General features: G+C 48.7%; 1 protein-coding gene across 1 annotated transcript in view; it reads right to left on the bottom strand.

Annotated features, from left to right (window-relative positions):
- FRMPD2 (FERM and PDZ domain containing 2) overlaps positions 1-18,827 on the bottom strand; it is a 67,118-nt gene that overhangs the window by 8,231 nt on the left and 40,060 nt on the right. The window contains exons 17-26 of the mRNA XM_018042153.1: positions 16,850-16,950; positions 15,246-15,338; positions 14,475-14,582; positions 14,266-14,382; positions 11,216-11,421; positions 9,184-9,288; positions 8,041-8,134; positions 7,181-7,266; positions 5,232-5,379; positions 2,586-2,800 (exon numbers count right to left, since the gene is read on the bottom strand). Coding sequence (XP_017897642.1) covers positions 2,586-2,800; positions 5,232-5,379; positions 7,181-7,266; positions 8,041-8,134; positions 9,184-9,288; positions 11,216-11,421; positions 14,266-14,382; positions 14,475-14,582; positions 15,246-15,338; positions 16,850-16,950 — 1,273 coding nt within the window. The remainder of the gene's footprint in view (positions 1-2,585; positions 2,801-5,231; positions 5,380-7,180; positions 7,267-8,040; positions 8,135-9,183; positions 9,289-11,215; positions 11,422-14,265; positions 14,383-14,474; positions 14,583-15,245; positions 15,339-16,849; positions 16,951-18,827) is intronic.

Genomic DNA, 18,827 nt, shown 5'->3' with positions numbered 1-18,827 from the left:
CATCTCTCAGGCCCCTCCTCTCCCTACCTCGTTCTGTGTCTTGGCTGCAGAGAACTTTGGAGAGCACTGCTGTGGGCCTGACTTCCCCAAATGCATGGATCCAAGGCCACAAAATTATGAGCCAACACTGAGCTTTAAATGACCAAGGTCTGCTCAGGGCCTTTGCACAGCAGCATCTGCCAATACTGATGCCTCTTCTTCAGAGAAAAAGAGTGATTCTAGCAAATGACTCTTCCCATTTCAGTGTTCATTGCTTCTCTACCCTGCTCATATCAGGAGCTATTGGTCACATAAACGCCGCCACTCCAATCTCTAAAGCCTGACCGTCAGCCCCGAGCTTCTGCCCAGGCTCAGCTCGGGCCCTCGGAACTTCTCACCTGTGACGCTACAGTGGCCTCCTGTCTGCTCCCTGGCCCCTCCACCCTCACCCCCTCCCTTCCTCCACATTGCTAATGTGCTATTGTTCCAAAATGCAGATATCATCAGGTTCTTCTGCCGAACCCCCTCTCTGGCTCACCTCACCCTCAGCATAAGCACCCTCAGCACCCAGAACCTGGTCTTACCTGCTGCCTCTCTCCCACTTTCTCCTCTCTGCCCCCACATCTGTAGCTCCCACCATAGTGACCCTCTTGCTCCAAGCCATCCTCTCGAAGCCCCAGGTGTGAAGTTGCCTGAGGAGCTCTTATTACCTAACTAGACCAGGACTTCTCAACGTCTCAGCACTGCTGGCACTTTAGGCTGAATAACTTTGTTGCCAGAGCTGTCCTGTGCATTGCAGGCTGTTGGGCAACATCTCTGGTCTACCCATTAGATACCATTAGCTGTGACAACCGCAAGCGTCTCTGGGCTTCACCAAATAATTCCAAGAGGCAGTTTCACCCCTACCTGGGAACCACTGATCTGGATCCTACTCAGCGCCCCCAGCTACAGTGGACAGCCACAGGAGGTCAGCGGCCCCAGCTATAGTGGACAGCCACAGAAGGTCAGTGCCCCCAGCTACAACAGACAGCCACAGGAGGTCAGTGCCCCCAGCTACAACAGACAGCCACAGGAGGTCAGTGCCCCCAGCTACAACAGACAGCCACAGGAGGTCAGTGCCCCCAGCTACAACAGACAGCCACAGGAGGTCAGTGCCCCCAGCTACAATGGACAGCCACAGAAGGTCAGTGCCCCCAGCTACAATGGACAGCCATCAGTGCCCCCAGCTACAGTGGACAGCCACAGGAGGTCAGCGCCCCCAGCTACAGTGGACAGCCACAGGAGGGGCTCCTTCTCAGCCCCCTGGTGCAAGCAGTGGAGCGGGGCTTTTCTCTCTCACGTACTTCCCGCAGTGAGAGTTGTTCTTGTCTATCCCACCAGCCCCATGAGTTCTGAGCCCCTACAAACTGTCCGCCTGTGTGTCTCCAGTCCCTCATACAGTTGCTGGCCCAGCAGCAGTTCTCAGAGGACAGTTCAGGATCAGATGAAGGGTGCAGGATGGATGGAGACATCCTCCCTCTAATCTCGTTCCGAGGATTCTCCATCTTTCCCCGTCCCTCCTTCATGCACCTTGCTCTGTCCCCTGGAGGTGGACCTGCATCGCGGGCTACAGAGAAGCTTTCTGCTGGGTTCAGCCAACGAGTGGGTGAGCAGGGGTCAGACCTGAGGAAGAGGGGGACGTCCAGGTTGGCTTTCCTGCCCATGTGGTTATCACGGAATCATGATACCCCTCAGCTAATTTCATAGCTCATGTCAGCGAGTCTACTTCGCCAGCTCACTCAGTTTCTGCGCTTCGTAACTGCTTCTACCCACTCCCTCTGGACTTGGGGGAGAGGCTAGATAACTGCACCCACTGCTCTCAGCCCCAGGGCTCTACACTCTCCCTTGAGTTTCCCAGCAACCTCCACACCTTCATCAAGCTTTCTCAAATGGTCCAATTTCTGCCAGGACCCTGACTGATACGTACAATACTTCACTGAGATGTTATGCCATAAACATCGTTGTTGTTCAGTCACTAAATCGTGTCCAACTGTTTGTGACCCCATGGACTGCAGCACGTGAGGCTTCTCTGTCCTTCACTATGTCCTGGAGTTCACTTGGATTCACGTCCATTGATGCCATCTGACTAGCTCATCCTCTGCTGCCCTCTTCTCCTTTAGTGTTCACTTTTTACTCTCTTTTTTACCATGTTTTTTAATCATAAACACAACAACCTATACAACTCTACATGTCAACGCTGTAAATTTAATAGAGAAATGGGAAGGAGAGGAGAAAAGGACCTACAGTGGCCCATTGATTCATGCCCACCTCTGGGAGTGAGTATTAGGAGACCTTCAGCACAGAAGTCAGAGTTTTATCTTGAGTTTCATTACAAACCTAACTCGAAACAAGGCTTCCTCAAGGTCAGATACTTCAGAATGGAGATGAAAATTTTAATATGAGGATGTTCTGCCAGTTTCTCTTTTTATGTGATTCAAGCTCAGACTCCAGGTGTGACTCCAGGAGCCCAGAGTATTCCTCCCTGAGGGAGGGTGGCCCTGGAAGGAACGTCCTCAGCCCACAAACCTTAGTCTACAAACAGGACTGCACGCCTCACGTCCTCCCACCTGGAAGTCCAGGCCTTCCGTGGACCTTCCATTCACAGCCAGGATAATGTCACCTACTGCGATGGCCCCATTCTCCTCCGCCGGCTGCCCAGGGAAAAGCCGCTTAACCATCACGAGACCATTCTTGAGGTGGCCGCAGTGCTCGCTCTCCATCTGCACAAAACTGAATCCCAAGCCACTGGCATTCTTTTTTAGCTTGACTTCAAACTTGGGGCCTGTATCATGGGATGTGAATGAGATCCATCCTTCAGTAAATTACAGATGAAATTTGCCAGCATCAAAATGCAGATTGTCAAATAGATGAATTATTTCTGTTTTATGTTAAAAGATTTCACTTTGTTCACTTTTATACAGCGTCTGTTATACATTTTATAGGTCAATGCCATCCAATAGAAAGATGTGAGCTGCATACGCAAGCTACGTAGGTAATTTCAAAGTTTAACCCAACATGTCTAAAATATTACCTTTTCAAGATGCAATCAATGTGAACAAAATTATTAATGAGGTATTTTACATTCTTCTTATGAACTAAATCTTTAAAACTTGAGTATGTATTTTATCAATTTGGATTGGCTACACCTCAAGTGTTCAATAGCCACATGGGCAAGAGGCTACCATATTGGACAGAGTAATTATAGATAGCCAACAAAGTTAGATGTAAAGATACAATGTATCAGTTCAGTTCAGTCACTCAGTCATGTCTGACTCTTTGTGACCCCATGAATCGCAGCACACCAGGCCTCCCTGTCTATCACCAACTCCCGGAGTTCACTCAGACTCATGTCCATCGAGTCCGTGATGCCATCCAGCCATCTCATCCTCTGTTGTCCCCTTCTCCTCCTGCCCCCAATCCCTCCCAGCATCAGAGTCTTTTCCAATGAGTAAACTCTTCACATGAGGTGGCCAAAGTTTCAGCTTTAGCATCAGTCCTTCCAAAGAACAGCCAGGACTGATCTCCTTTAGAATGGACTGGTTAGATCTCTTTGCAGTCCAAGGTACTCTCAAGAGTCTTCTCCAACACCACAGTTCAAAAGCATCAATTCTTCAGCGCTCAGCTTTCTTCACAGTCCAACTTTCACATCCATACATGACCACTGGAAAAACCATAGCCTTGACTAGACGGAGCTTTGTTGGCAAAGTAATGTCTCTACTTTTGAATATGCTCTCTAGGTTGGTCATAACTTTCCTTCCAAGGACTAAGCGTCTTTTAATTTCATGGCTGCAATCACCATCTGCAGTGATTTTGGATAGCCATCTACAATAGACCCATATCATTTAATAAAACTTGTATCTCATATATTCCTGTTACCCTTTTAGAAACCCAGTCATCTTTTAGTGTACTTGAAAAAAACTTTTGGAATAACTAGATCATGACAATAATTATGGCCAACTCTATGAAAATGTTTTTGCTGCCATTTTGTTTGGCCCTGTGAACTGACCATAGACAAAACAACTCCTTCTGGGCACCCAAGGTGGACACAGACTCAGGAACTTTTATAGTCTGGCAGCCAAAGAGGTCTCTAGGCCTCCCCTAGTCTGCCTGGACCATCCCAATAGAGGGGCAGAGCTCTAATTTATAAACTCGGATTTGGGGCAAGAATGAAAGTGTCTGAAGCAATTAGGTTCGGGGAAGCCACGTGCCCAGTTTCAGCAGCAGCATCTGACCACCGTAGCTCACTCTGCAGTCAGTTTCTCAAAGGTCCCCCGTGGACTGAGCTGAGGAACGATGGAAGAGCAGACGGGCTTATTTCACGCACACGCCTTCCCCCTCTACCACGGGTATGCGCCCTGACTTATGCCTTCAGAAAAATCTCCATAAAGGGATTGAAGAGCACTTAAGCTCCAAATCATGATATTTTAAGGGAATAAGTGTCTTTCTGCTGCTGCTGCTGCTAAGTCGCTTCAGTCGTGTCCGACTCTGTGCGACCCCACAGACGGCAGCCCACCAGGCTCCCCCGTCCCTGGGATTCTCCAGGCAAGAACACTGGAGTGGGTTGCCACTTCCTTCTCCAGTGCGTGAAAGTGAAAAGTGAAGTGAAGTCGCTTAGTCATGTCCAACTCTTAGCGACCCCATGGGCTGCAGCCCACCAGACTCCTTCATCCATGGGATTTTCCAGGCAACAGTACTAGCAGGAAACAAAACCATAGGGAAGTCAGAAAGGCAACCCATCAGAAGATGCGCTACAGTGTCCCTGTATTAGCATTTGCTTTTTTAAATGCTAATAACTAGGCTAGGTTTCTGAGCACCTTCCTCTCCTCACCCACCCCAGCATTCCTCAGATTTTGCCAAAAAAAATCTTGGCTGAAATATGGACATTTGGTCAGAAAAGGCATGGCCCTTTCACTTCAATTTTCAACCCCAAATACTTATACACAAGCATTCCAGCAGCTGATCAGAAAACCCCAGAAGGCTTTGGGGCAGAATTATACCTGGTCATCATATTTTGGACAATGCATTTTTTCCCCAGAAATACTTCATTAGCTCGCCTTCCATCACATCAGAAAGTCGGCCCCATTATAGCCGCCACTGCTCATTATCTTTTGAGAACCCAGATGAAGCCTTCCTGCGTTCCCTTTGGAGATGACAATTCAAAAGCAGCATAGGATGACATGACAATAGTAACGCTCAATTCTCTCTCCTCTCACCATCTGTCGCCGAGACACTGCTTGCGGGCCTTCCAGGCGAGACTGTTGCCAAGGAAACAGCCGTGCACTCCTCTCCCATCCTGTCATTAGCAGAAGGACACTGCTGTGCAATCCTGGGGCCTCTTCTCTCTAAGACCAGTCTTGCAACCTAGAAGTGTGGGTGGATGAACTCAATTTACACCTCATATGGAAACCAGGAGGTTCTCCCTCCACACTGCAAATGCTTCATAATTTTTTTTGATACTTCCAGTAGCTGCCTCATTTGAATCTCAAATCAAAATCTCCAATCTAGTCTATTTGTTGGGGTCCAGAGCCACATCTCCAACTGTCTATTGGACAAATGATCCTGGAAGTAATGCACGTACTTCCGTTTCAGTATATTCGAGGCCAAATCATCTTCGTCTCGCTCACCCTCCCTTGCCCCCTCCTCATTCTGCCTAAAACACTCCTATTGTTGCCTTTGCTCTCTCAGAACCCAGACCTGTCCCTCAGCTAACCTCCAGGGGCCACATTTGCAGCAGCCCAGCTCTCTTCCTTCCACCCTCCAAATACACATCTGGCTTCCAAGGCTTGCATGTTCTCCACCAGAAACATCCCCCACAATGTTCCCTTCTCCATTCCCCCTCCTGTTGCCAATGGCCAGCAGAACTGGGGCAAGCACCCTCTCCCTTGACGTCCTGGACCCTACCTCCTCTTCCTTCAGTTCATCCCCTCAAGGTTACTGGTGGATTAAAATAAGATATGAGTTGAACGTGCAACACTCTTGATTAAAAGTCTCCAGTGTTTTCCATCACCTAAAATTCAACCCCCTCAGGACAGTATCCCGGGCTCCTGTCGATCCGGCCTCCCCCTTGGTTTCTGGTTCAGTTTCCCACCCTCCTCCCCCACACCGTATGCTCCCACTAGCCAGGGCACGATCCCATCACCTGGAAGCTTCTGATTCTAAGCTTCCATTCAGGGAACCCGACCCTGCCAACATCCTCCTGCAGCAACGGTTGCTCAGCACCAAGCCTGTGACCCCAGAGTGACAGTCGCTACTGTCATCACCACTAGTAGGCTGGCCAGATACATTCCCTAAGCATGCCCACTAGCAAAGTTCCAAAGAATAGAGAGTACTAATAAATGATGACTGTTTCCAAGATATGTCAACCATGGCCACCAAGACAAGTAAATCTCACCACAAACCAGAAGAATGCTTTGGGTAAGGAAGCAAAAGGAGGCCCTTCCTTGCCTCTATTTGTTCTCTGCATTTCTGCCAACTGCTCAGTTGCCAAGAGGGAGACCCCCAGCTCTCTGGCTTAGGACCCTGTGGCAAGCAGAGGCTCCCACTCCCCGGTGGAGGATGGGACAGAGAACAATAACATCCAGATGCTGCCTGCATACCGCACAGAAAGAGAACTTAAAGTTAATGCTCTGGGCATCCTGAGTTCTACGTCATTGTCATTAAAGGACCCCCAGGGCAGTGTGTCCTATAATTGCACAAGGTGATGGGACTGTCACGAACTTGGGCCGTGGTGGGGTGTCAGTGCGTGCCAAGGCCAGTGCCGAGAGGCCCTGAGAGCAGATGGAGGCATTGGCCAGCTACAGCTGGAGCTGAGGGTGTAAGAGGGCGGCCGGAGCCAGGCAGAAGTCCCTTCGCTTCATCAGCTCAGCCCAACTGTCTGATTCCAGACTCTAGGCAAGTGACAGCAAGATTTTCAGGGCTCTCTACGGGAGGTGAGCTTCCCTGCCTGGGAACATCTGCCTGCTTCCTCCTGACTTTGACACCTCCAGGGAAAAGTGCTGCTAAAAGGTAGATGTGAAAGGAAAAAAAAAGCAAACAGAAACTAAAGTCTCATTTGTTTCCTGCCTACCCGTCTCGCACCCAGAGGCAACTGCAGCTTCTGATGTTGCCAGGAAATCTCTGGAGGGATGGGAAGCTCCCCAGTAACCAGAAATGTTGCACTTACCTGTCCAGAGCCCTTGAGGCACTGCACAGCCTGCTTGTGGGTGAGGCCACACAGACTCACTCCATCCACCTGCAAGAGCCGGTCACCTGGGAGGGGGAAGAAGTCATGTCCCCGAGCTCCTCAAGCTGCAGGAAGGACTCTCTGGGGAGACTTTGCCCAGCGCCTCTCCATGCAGCCTCAAGGAGGAACAGGGTGCTAAGCTGGGAGGAGCCCCGACTGGGCCTGAGTACTGGCCCCTTGTGAACACCTCCACACGCAGTGGTCTAGAAACTTCTGTCATTGGCACAGAGTAGTTAAGCCAACTAACGAGCACAGCCTTGTGCTTTTTCTCAACTCCTGTGAGACTATTTCTGAAAGTTTTTGCAAGTCTCCTACAGGGAACATTCCTCTCTCTGGGATAGTTTTTATTCCAAAAAAAAGGTCAGGGAGACCCGGTTGATGCCAGGGACACTGGAATTCTAGGGGAAATGTATGTAGGTAAGATCTCAGTGCATTTTTTAGCTCCATTCTGGCCATTTTGGAGAGCAGTGAAAACTCCTCCCCCTTCCTTCAGAGCAGTGGGCTTGAGGAAGGGCAGATAGGAGGCTTGCTGGAGCACTACTCCCATGAAAGCCAAGTGGCCACAAGCTTATTTAAAAATCTTGTATTTTTAAATCACCTGTGTTTCCCAAGTATTTTGAGCCCCATGTTACGTGTCAGGTAGGTGGGCCAGGCTAAATCATCTTTTCCAGGTGAAGAGGCTGAGAGCTAGAGAGACAATCATTTGTACAGGGAACAGAGTGAGAGTTGGGCAAAGCTTGCAGGCTGCAACCCCCAGGCCAGGGCTCCTCACACCACAGAACACAGAGCCCATCCCTCACCCTGCAGGATCCGCCCTTCCTTGGCAGCTGGCCCTCCAGGAACAATGGATTTCACGTAGATACCTCCACAGAACACGCTTGTGTTAATTCCTCCCTGGAAAATACAATAAAAAAACTCACCAGCCATTTGCTCCCCTCCTAAAGGGGCTTCCCCAACCTCCCTGACTCAGAGAGCCCCCATCTGCTGTGCAACTTTACCTATCACCTCCTATCCATGGGACACCATCTTACATATTCACTTGTTCGTTTAGGCTATCTTATCCACTGAGCAGGAAGGTTAGATGCTCATAAGAAGTATAACAATATGAGCTGGATGAGAGAGTTGTGCTGTACCCAGCCCAGCACTCGCCCACGGCAGATGCTCAGAAATGAATCATGTCAATGTACCACTTTGTGTCTCCATAAGCAGAGGCCAGCAAAGGTGGATACAGCTATGATCCAAAAGGCTGGTGCCCGGCCTGTCCCACGCGCTTGTGTGTCGATCTCCGTACGCAAAGGCAGAATTCAACTACACAGTGCTCCGCAAATTACTATGCTTTTAACTTAACAATAGATCACTAAGGTCCGTACCGTCACTAGACAAAGATCTAACCCTTTTTCTTCTAATTTTTCCATGCATGTATGTACATACATATAAAGGTTCAGTGGGGCTATACCATTTATGTACAATTTTTATCCTCACTCCTCCAGGGTCTGCCAGATGGAGCTCAGGAATCAAATGCAGTGTCCATCCTGAACAGAAGTCTTGCCAACCTGACTTTGTCCTGGCCTTGGACATGGGAGCCTGAAGCCCCACTATGTCCCTGCTGCGGATGTATGGAGACAACCCCACTCATCTTTGGCTTGTGTCCCTGAGTCCCTGCCCCGCCACCCTTCCTTATTGTCCTGGGCAACCTTAATTCCAACCATGCTCCTTGGAGTGTCTGCTCATCCCAAGTTTGTCATTAGTCCCCCAGTTTCACCTTCAACTCCTATTCCCCACTGAGGCTCCCACAGATTTTCTTGGTTCATCACTTCTGGTGTGCTGTTGTACCCAATGGGCACTGGGTTATTAGAGACTGGCATATGAGTGCAATGCCCACCAAGGCTCCAGATGAACATCTTTCAACTATTTACTTTTCAAACTCTCTTAGAAATTCTTACAGTCACACTGAATCCAAGTGTCCCGTCTTCTTTAACCAGCTCCACGAAGTAAATTTCACTGGCCGTGGTTTCTGAAGGTGATGGAGGACAGAAAGAACCAGCACCCTGCCACAAACGAACAGGAAAAGAGACAGTGTGAAGGCACGGGCCCTGCCTGAGCGGATGGCATCTCTTACCCCTGCCTCGCTCTCAGTAGAGAGAGGGAAAAAGTTACACGCTAAAAAAAATCGTAAGTTTCAGGGTTGGGCCAACAGAGGATTCCTTGTATGAAACTTGGACTTGTCTCCTGGTCTCTCCAGCCTTGTTTCCCAATCCACAGAACTGGAATGCGCGATCTCCTTCTAACAATGAGTATGAATGATGCCCAACACCTAACAAGGACTCAATAGATTCCCTTCTGTTTCTACTTGAGATGCAAATATTGTTATGAGAACTGAAGCCATTCAGACGCTTCCTACACACATGACACCATTCAAGTGAGGGCATGCTGGATCCCAGACACATAGCAGCCTCCCCAGCAGAAGAAAACCTCAGGAGGATCTTCAGCCATTGAGCGACAGCAGCTGCATGGGTCTCTACTCCACAGTGAGTGAGTGCATGAGGAAGGACAGAAGAGAAAACCATCTACCTCACCCCAGGCATTCTGCTCAGCGCTGTGACACGCAGACGTTGAGCCATCCTTCTAACCATGCAACGGTAATTGAGTACCCACTGTATGCCAGGTACTGTAGAAGTTGGGGAGATGGCAGTGAGAAGACACATTTGCCCATATTGAACTACTTCTAATGGGGAAGGATCTTTCAATGAACTGTGCCAAGAGGGTGGGGCCACATACTCCCAGCCTTTTGTCCTATCTGCCTCCTTGACTTAGCTTCTTCTTGGTCTGCCTTGTCAGAAAATACAATTAGCACATAGAAGATGAACAGGCTGAAGTGAGCTAAGAAAAATCTCTGGTGCTAATATTTGACTTTAGCTCCTGACACAGAGCTCTCAAATCCCTTGGAATTTTCTGGGTGAGGAGAATGTCTGGTTCTAAAGAGTGGACTCTGGCTTCCTGTACAGTTTCAGGATGGGGACTAGTGACCAGAAAATCAAACCATGATGAGAAGCTTGGAACTTTCCGCTCCACCCAACTCCCTGTCCTCTGGGGAGGCAAGAGGAGCTGGAAGTTGAGCTAATGATCCACCATGTCTGTGTGCTGAAGCCTCCACAAACATTTTGAAAGTATGGGATTCATAGTTGCTGTGTTGATAAACCCATCTACGCAGGAAGTATGGCACACCCGCACTCCGGAGGGACAGAAGATCGGGCTCTCAGGACCCTTCCAGACTCCACCCTGTGCGTCTCTTCATGTGCCCGCTTCCATTAAAAACATCCTTTACAATAAATCAGCAATGGCTGATTTCCATTTGAAACTGAACCGTTTCTGAATGAAACTGTTTTCCTGGGTTCTGTGAGTTGTTCTAGGAAATTAACAAACCCAGGAAGGTGGTTACAGAGAACTCCAGTTTGCAGCCAAGTCAGACAGGAGTGTGGGTAACCTGGGGGCCAATGACTTGATTGTGGTCTGAAGCGGAGCTGTTTCGAGGAGCTGGTCCTTCACCTGTGGGGCCTGGTGCTAATTCCAGCCCATTAGTGTCAGAATCGCTTGATGCGGAAAACCCACACAACAGGGGGCGCGGTGTGTGAGAGAAAGAACAGAGTTTCATTCTAGACACAGGGCTTTGAGGCGGACTGAGCCGGAAGACATGCAGCTGACCCCGCTCCATGGGGCCCAGAGCAAAAGGGAAAGAGATGTGAGGGGCAAGGACACCTTTCCATCAGTGAGACGCAGCGGGAGGGGGGCGGCCCGGGAGCTAAAGCAGACAGCTCTCCGCATCCCAGAGCCAGCCCTTGTCTCTTCCTCCTTGGTGTGTTGGCTGTCCGCCTGACGTGGCAAATAGAGAACAAAGAACTTTTGAGCCAAGGCTGTTAGGCTCCACGGCCTGTTCTCTTTACTCTGGGTTCTAGAGTGAAGCAAGAGGATGATTACCTTGAATGGCAGAGCAGACAGCTGAGGCCTCAACCTGGGCATTACGCTCTGAGTCTGAGCCACTTCCAGTTCTTCGATGTTTCTCTCCCGGTCTTGTGTGTGTGATGAAAAACTTCCCCGGGGCCCATCGCTCAGGCTGTCTGTAGAGAATACCCCTGAATTGGCTGCGCTATTCTTCTCCTCGCTTGAGGTATTGCCGCAAACACCTAGAAACACAAGCCAAGAGGAAACTGACAGCCTGGGAAAAGGCTGGCGTCTCAGTGGCATTTCTACGTGGGGCACCATGTGTTCCTCCAATGATGGAGAGGTCTTTCATACCAGCTGGGAGCCGTGTGAGTTTAGCACCTCATGAAAGATGATGCATTTAGAGTAGAGGAAGGGAGGATTCTGGATGTGCTCTAGAAGCTTAAATAGAGCTCGTGTGACCCAATTATGAAAACGCAGGAGCAAAAGACAGTTATAATGGCAGTTCCCCCTTACTAAGCTCTTGTCATGCATTGAGCACCAAACACACACGTACATATGTATCTTTCCATCTGTTTTACATGCCCGCCAGGAAGGTGTGACCCCAGCTCAAACATAAGAAAGCAAAATGAAAAGCATTAAATCTTGCCAAGACCCCATAACCAGCATGTGGCGGCGCTCTTAAAGCCGGCCTCTTTCAGCTTTAGGGCAGGATAGGGTCCCTGCCTATCGCACCTGTGATCACCCTATGATCCAAAGACCAAAGTGCCCAGTCACTGGGAGCAGCTTTGTACGAACTGATGGTGGACTCCTTTCGGGTGAAGACTGGGCCACTGATTCCCTTTTACCCCATGTCCTTCCCTTAAGCTGACATAAAGCAGAGGAAAGAACCTGAAGAAGAGCCAATAGGTAAAACCCCGAGCAAGGTAACTCACATTTCTGGACCTCAATTTCCTTATATCTAAAATAGAAATAATATCAACTACTTCACAGGGTTGGCTTAGAGATTATATTCCGAGAAAGATGTTTGTATATGGAGAGAGAAAGGGAGAGAGATTACAGCTTAGCACTTGGTACTAAGAGCCTGGATCCACGTGTTTACTATTCATATGTTAGTATCAGTGATTCAACTAGATCCCAGTGTATAGGAGGAAGGAACACAGTTAGATTTTCTTTAAATCTGGATATATAGACACAGAAGTAAGTTTAAGACTTTTGATACAGACTCATTACCACCCAAGAAAGTGCCCAAATCCGATGAATGAACTTAATTTAATGAATTAGATTAGAAGTTGTTCAATCCTAAAGGTGTTCAGTAGAGAGTGGTGGAGCCACCATTCAGTAATGCCTTATTTCTGGCCATTTCACTCAGATTCTACTGTCCTTGTCCTCTGGCAATGTTGGAAGCATCTGTGCATTTTCTTCTCTGCCCTTGACAAGAGATGAGGACAGGACTTATGATTGCATTAAAATGTCAAGCTGTGCAACGTATGTCCTGCCTAATGGAAATACAAGCTAGCAGACCTTCTACGGGTAATTAAAACTCATTTTATTATAGATGGTGTTGACTGCTCCTGAGGGAATGATATCTGTCTTGTTCTTGACCTCCAATCTAGAGCCCCTCCCCCAATAGCACCCTGACCAGATAGAAACTCCTGGCAATCAGGCCTCTGCCCACAGTGAGCAGCGGGAGTCTCTGTGAAAACATCTTCCTCCAACGAAGGTAGCAGCTGTGTCGAGGAACTCCAGCTGTGACCAGGCAGAGTTACTAACAGGTGACAGGTTCCCAGGATGAGAGTACATGTAATGCAGAGGCACTGTGGGTCCTCTATCACCTAAAATTCTAATATGAGACTGTGATTTTGAGCCTCACCGATTTGGGGGCGCCACTTATGGTCACCCCCCCAATCCTAGCAGGCACCCTCGACACAAATGACTCCAGCTCAACTGCATTATGTTTCTCGATTTAAGAAAAGGATGGTTTGCTTTCTCCTCTCTGTCCTTCCTGCGGAGCGTGTAGAGGGAGGCCATGGACAGCTAAAATAACATGGGAAGAACAGTGGCAATGTACAAAAGCCACTAAAGCAGTGAGTTGCGCCTGGCGTTTTGGAAGGGCTGGGCAGGCGCCTAGGTCAGCCCTAAACACAGATGAAAGGCACATGCCTGAGGCCCCAGCTTTGCCCCCTCTTCCACTCCCCGTAGCTTCTGGACCAGGGGGAGCTGCGGCACCCGGGAAAGCCATCTGGTGATGGTGTGCACACACGCAAGAATGAGAGAGATTTTCCAGTGGGCGAGGCAAAGGGGGCAACGACATTTAGGACCCAGAATTGCTGGCTGGTGTGGCTTGAAGCATTGCTGTGCATGAGAGGGGATTATGCAAAGCTCCTGGAGTGTGAGCCTTGCTTTGCAGGCAGTCTGCTGGCAAACTGCAGGGTCATCCAACCAAAAAGCAGTGGAGGGCCTAGGTAACTGGGAGGGAAAGAGATGTTACTATCGCCCCATTACTTCCACCGAGCCCCCACTAAATCTGCCCCAGATAAACATAGCAATATTATTTTTTGATAGTAGATAATTGTCGTACAGTTACCTAAAGGATGAATAAAAACATCTTCAAAAAAGAAAAACAAACCTGTACTCTCTTGATTGGTCTGTAACATGCTGAGCCTTGATGAAGTAAGAATAGAACGCTTGTTATGTGAGTAGCCCCCCACCTCCATCTCCTTCCCTTCTGATTGCCACACCTGTGTCCCCAACTATGCAGAAACCCCGCAGCAGCCACCTTCAATAAGGACTTGGGTGACACAAAGCAGAGCCTCCCTGTCGTGCAAGAAGAGTGGCAGCAAAACCCACAACGGCTGCGTCTGATGAAGAGCTGAGGCGGGCTTCCCCCACTCAGCAGGACGAGCAACGGCAGAGCCTGCGCTGGCCCTGAAATCGCGGAGTTTATTGATTCGTGTCAAAGCCGTTACCACGGGGAAAGAAACAAACAAGACCTCCACGACTTAAACTCCCATGCCCAGAAGGTAAAGATGCTCTCCTGAGACTAAAGAAGACGCTCCAGCTTCTGAAAGGAGGTGAAGACATACCTTTTGACTGAGAAATGATTAATTCTATGGTGTCAGGAGAATTCTGAATCATCCTAACAGCCATATCGAATGTGAAGCCCTCCAGACTGATGTGATTCAGGGCTAGTATCTGCCCTCCTGGAAGAATAAGACATCTCAGTCATCCCATCAAGAAAATGAAAAAGAGCAATTCCTTAAAGCAGCATCTCTGGCAATTTAAAAAGACATACCTGGTTTGATCTTTTTGGCTTTTTCAGCTGGTCCCCCAGGGATAATAGAAGATATAAAGATGCCGGGATCGACTTTGCCTACATCTTCCCCCTCATTAATCACAAAACCTAGAGTCCAATTACATTAAAGAAGATGATAATGATTTTGCAGCTCAGAGAGGTTAGGTTATTCACTTGAGGTTATGCAGCTGATATTTGTACCTAGACCCTCGGATCTTCCAACAGCTCTTTCTACTCTGCCACATCACACGGAGAAAGGTAGATGGTCTCCCTTTCAGAAGCACAGCTAAAGCCTATCAATGCACATGGATTTTGCTCCAGTACATAATCAGAGATAAGAAAAAGATGATTTTTAATCAAGCAGCTTCTCTCAGTGCCTTATTTCTTGTAAGGTTATAATAAGGTTCTTAGGTGTCTTCAAATGTGGTAAATTGTAAGAGGTGAAAAATATTGTCTATTCTTCATCACTAAGAATTTCAATGTACTAAGAAATGGTGTTAGGTGAAAAATTGTTCTTCTACCTTGTTCTTAGAATTTCAAGATACGCACTCCAAAATCTTATAGGATCTAAAAAGAAACTTTTGTCCCCAAAGTCCCATTACTCATTGGGGATATTTAAAGGGAAGAAAAAGAAGTGATCACTGAAAAAAGGCAAATTGGAAGGGGACAGGCAGGAAAAGGGAGTAGGAAAGTCTAAAGGGAAGATGGTACACACCTCCTTTCTGCCCAGAGAGAGAGAGACGGGGACTCCTCTACCGGGGGGCCTCTTACCAAAACCACGGTGTGGGTCCCGGCTCAGAGTCACGTGCACAATTTCTCCATCTGGTTCAGCTATGAAGCTCCTTCTCCTGTTATTTCGTGATCCTGGATATGGAAGCAAAGCCCCACATTGTGCTTTTTCCCAAAATGATCTGAGATGTGATGCAAAGGGTGTGAACAGCATTTCACACACATACGCATGTGCGCACGCCTAATGCTGGGCGTGGATCACTGAGCACACACAGATGAGCCACTGGGTCAGCAGTGGCTCCTCAAAAGCAGCGGCAAGGCAGGGCGGGCCATGTGCTGTTCTGCACGACTTAATACAGCTGTTCCTTTTCTGCACTGGTCTTAGGATGAGACAGAATGGGAGCAGAGATGACTTTGCTGACAGGGCTTCCCAGGGAGTACAAAGGTAAAGAATCTGCCTGCTGATGCGGGAGACATAGGTTTGATCCCTGGGCCGAGAAGATCCCCTGCAGGAGGAAATGGTGACCCACTCCAGTATTTTTGTCTGGAGAATCCCATCAGCAGTAGTGCCTGGAGGACTATAGTCCATGGGGTCACACCGAGTCGGAAACGGCTGAGCCACTGAGCCTGTGTTGCCTTGCTGACAATGAAAGCTAAAACTAGAGTTGAAGCGCAGAGATGAGATAGCAAAGCCTTCCTCTTGCTGGCCCCTCACCACCAGGGGTGACGTGGCCTCAAAGTCCAGCGGAGGCACCCTGCAAGCTTTCCCCCAGCTTGGGTCTTGCAGGGGACTCGAGACAGAGCCTTAAGGGACATTCCAATGCTGACCACAGACCGCATGGAAAAATCTCCAAACGGTAACCCAGCCCTCAAGGATTTCCACATCCCTTCCGCCCACAGGGCACCATAATGGGACTGGCACACAGGTCGTGTAAAGAGCCACCTGGTGGTATTCCAGATCCAGCCCCCAGGCTTAATGCTCATCCAACATAAATATCTTCTCTAACTCAGGAACCTTTATGTCCCACTGGGGACCTCCCTAGAGATTATATGACAAAGGGGGAGGCTGCCTGCCCTGTATGTGTTTTCTGGTAAGAGAAAGGGAGAGTGTTAGTTGCTCAGTCATGTTTGACTCTTCGCAACCCCATGGATTGTAGCCTGCCAGACTCCTCTGTCCATGGACTTATCCAGCCAAGAATACTGGAGTGGGTTGCCATTTCCTTCTCCAGGGAATTTTCCAGGGATTGAACCCAGGTCCCCCGCACTGTGGGCAAATTCTTTACCATCTGAGCCACCAGGGAATCCCCTTTCTGGTAAGTAGTGGGAGGTGATATTCTGGGACTGCATGTAACAAAAATGGATGCAGCATTTTTCTAACCACGCCTCTCCATGGCAGGCATTCCTCACACTAGACCAGAGTGCTCAGAATCTTGGCCAGTGCTCACACATTTCAGATCAATGTGCCCAGCGCAAGCCACGAGTGGACAAGGGCTCTTCTCAACCATAAGTAGTTTTGAGATTCATGGAAAAGCAAAACGACTGTGAACATTATTGGAGAAGCAAAATGAAGTGACGGCCAAAGGCTGAAAGCAAGCATAACGTGTACGGTTTCCTTTACCCCTGCTCGGCCAGCGGCTGGCCTGTACCTGTGCGCGTGCTCTGAGCAGGCTGCCTGGAGAGAGGGTCACAAGTTGTTGGCTTCTGAATCAAACAGAGGCGCTCCAGCTGCTCTCGGCCAAGGCAGGGGCTGTGGGGAAAGACAACAAGTTTAGACAAGAGGCCCCTGGGAGGCAACTTCCCACCATCCAGAGTATGTGTGGTGGTCCCATGCTCTATTGGTCAGCAGATCCATGCTGCTGCTGCTGTTGAGTCGCTTCAGTCGTGTCTGACTCTGTGTGACCCCATAGACGGCAGCCCACCAGGCTCCACCGTCTTTGGGATTCTCCAGGCAAGAATACTGGAGTGGGTTGCCATTTCCTTCTCCAATGCATGAAAGTGAAAAGTGAAAGTGAAGTCGCTCAGTCGTGTCCGACTCTTCACGACCCCATGGACTGCAGCCCACCAGGCTCCTCTGTCCATGGGATTTTCCAGGCAAGAGTACTGGAGTGGGGTGCCATTGCCTTCTCCAGCAGACCCATAGATGCCGTCAAAGGTTGATCTGGTTATTCCCTTTTCATGGAAAGTTATCAGTAACCTCTGTGAAAGAGATGGGAATACCAGACCACCTGACCTGCCTCTTGAGAAACCTGTATGCAGGTCAGGAAGCAACAGTTAGAACTGGACATGGAACAACAGACTGGTTCCAAATAGAAAAAGGAGTGCGTCAAGGCTGTATATTGTCACCCTGCTTAGTTAACTTATATGCAGAGTATGTCATGAGAAACACTGGGCTGAAAGAAGCACAAGCTGGAATCAAGATTGCCAGGAGAAGTATCAATAACCTCAGATATGCAAATGACACCATCTTTATGGCAGAAAGTGAAGAAAAACTAAAGAGCCTCTTGATGAAAGTGAAAGAGGAGAGTGAAAAAGTTGGCTTAAAGCTCAACATTCAGAAAACAAAGATCATGGCATCCAGTCCCATCACTTCATGGCAAATAGATGGGGAAACAGTGGAAACAGTGTCAGACTTTATTTTAGGGGGCTCCAAAATCATTGCAAATGGTGACTGCAGCCATGAAATTAAAAGACGCTTACTCCTTGGAAGGAAAGTTATGACCAACCTAGACAGCATATTAAAAAGCAGAGACATTACTTTGTCAACAAAGGTCTGTCTAGTTAAGGCTATGGTTTTTCCAGTGGTCATGTATGGATGTGAATGAGAGTTGGACTATAAAGAAAGCTGAGCATCGAAGAATTGATGTTTTTGAACTGTGGTGTTGGAGAAGACTCTTGAGAGTCCCTTGGACTGCAAGGAGATCCAACCAGTCCATCCTAAAGGAGATCAGTCCTGGGTGTTCATTGGAAGGACTGATGTTGAAGCTGAAACTCCAATGCTTTGGTCACCTGATGCGAAGAGCTGACTCATCTGAAAAGACCCTGATGCTGGGAAAGATTGAGGGCAGGAGGAGAAGGGGACGACAGAGGATGAAATGGTTGAATGGTGTTACCGACTCAATGGACATGAGTTCGGGTAAACTCCTGGAGTTGGTGATGGACAGGGAGACCTGGTGTGCTGCAGTGCACAGGGTCACAAAGAATTGAACATGACTGAGCGACTGAACTGACTGACTGATGTGAGTCATTAGGGTTGTGAAAATCTGGCTTTCATAAACTAAAAGTAGAGGAGATTGCTGAGGACTCTGATTCAGCTTTCAGTTGAGAAGGCTGGCTGCCATGCAACACTGCCAGTCCCCTCATGGGCATGTACACCTCTTAGGTCGCTGGAAGGGTGTTTTGCAGTCAAAACATTCTCAAGATGGCCTCAAGTCAGTCATGGCTTCTCTGAGCTTTTAATCTATCAAGTGAGCTGAGCTCACCATCCCAGTCATCCCCACCAGCGGGCTGGACACATAAATAACACAGTCTTGGAGGCTTCAGACCAGTCCAGATGAGTACCATCAAGAGGAGAAGAAGCAGCCAGCCAAGCCCTGCCCTAAATTTGTAACCCAGAAAAGTGTGAAA

Source organism: Capra hircus, chromosome 28 (assembly GCF_001704415.2).
Source record: "Capra hircus breed San Clemente chromosome 28, ASM170441v1, whole genome shotgun sequence".
Lineage (NCBI taxonomy): Eukaryota > Metazoa > Chordata > Mammalia > Artiodactyla > Bovidae > Capra > Capra hircus.
The sequence above is the reverse complement of the archived record's forward strand: the minus strand, read 5'-3'. Positions and strand labels throughout refer to the sequence as shown.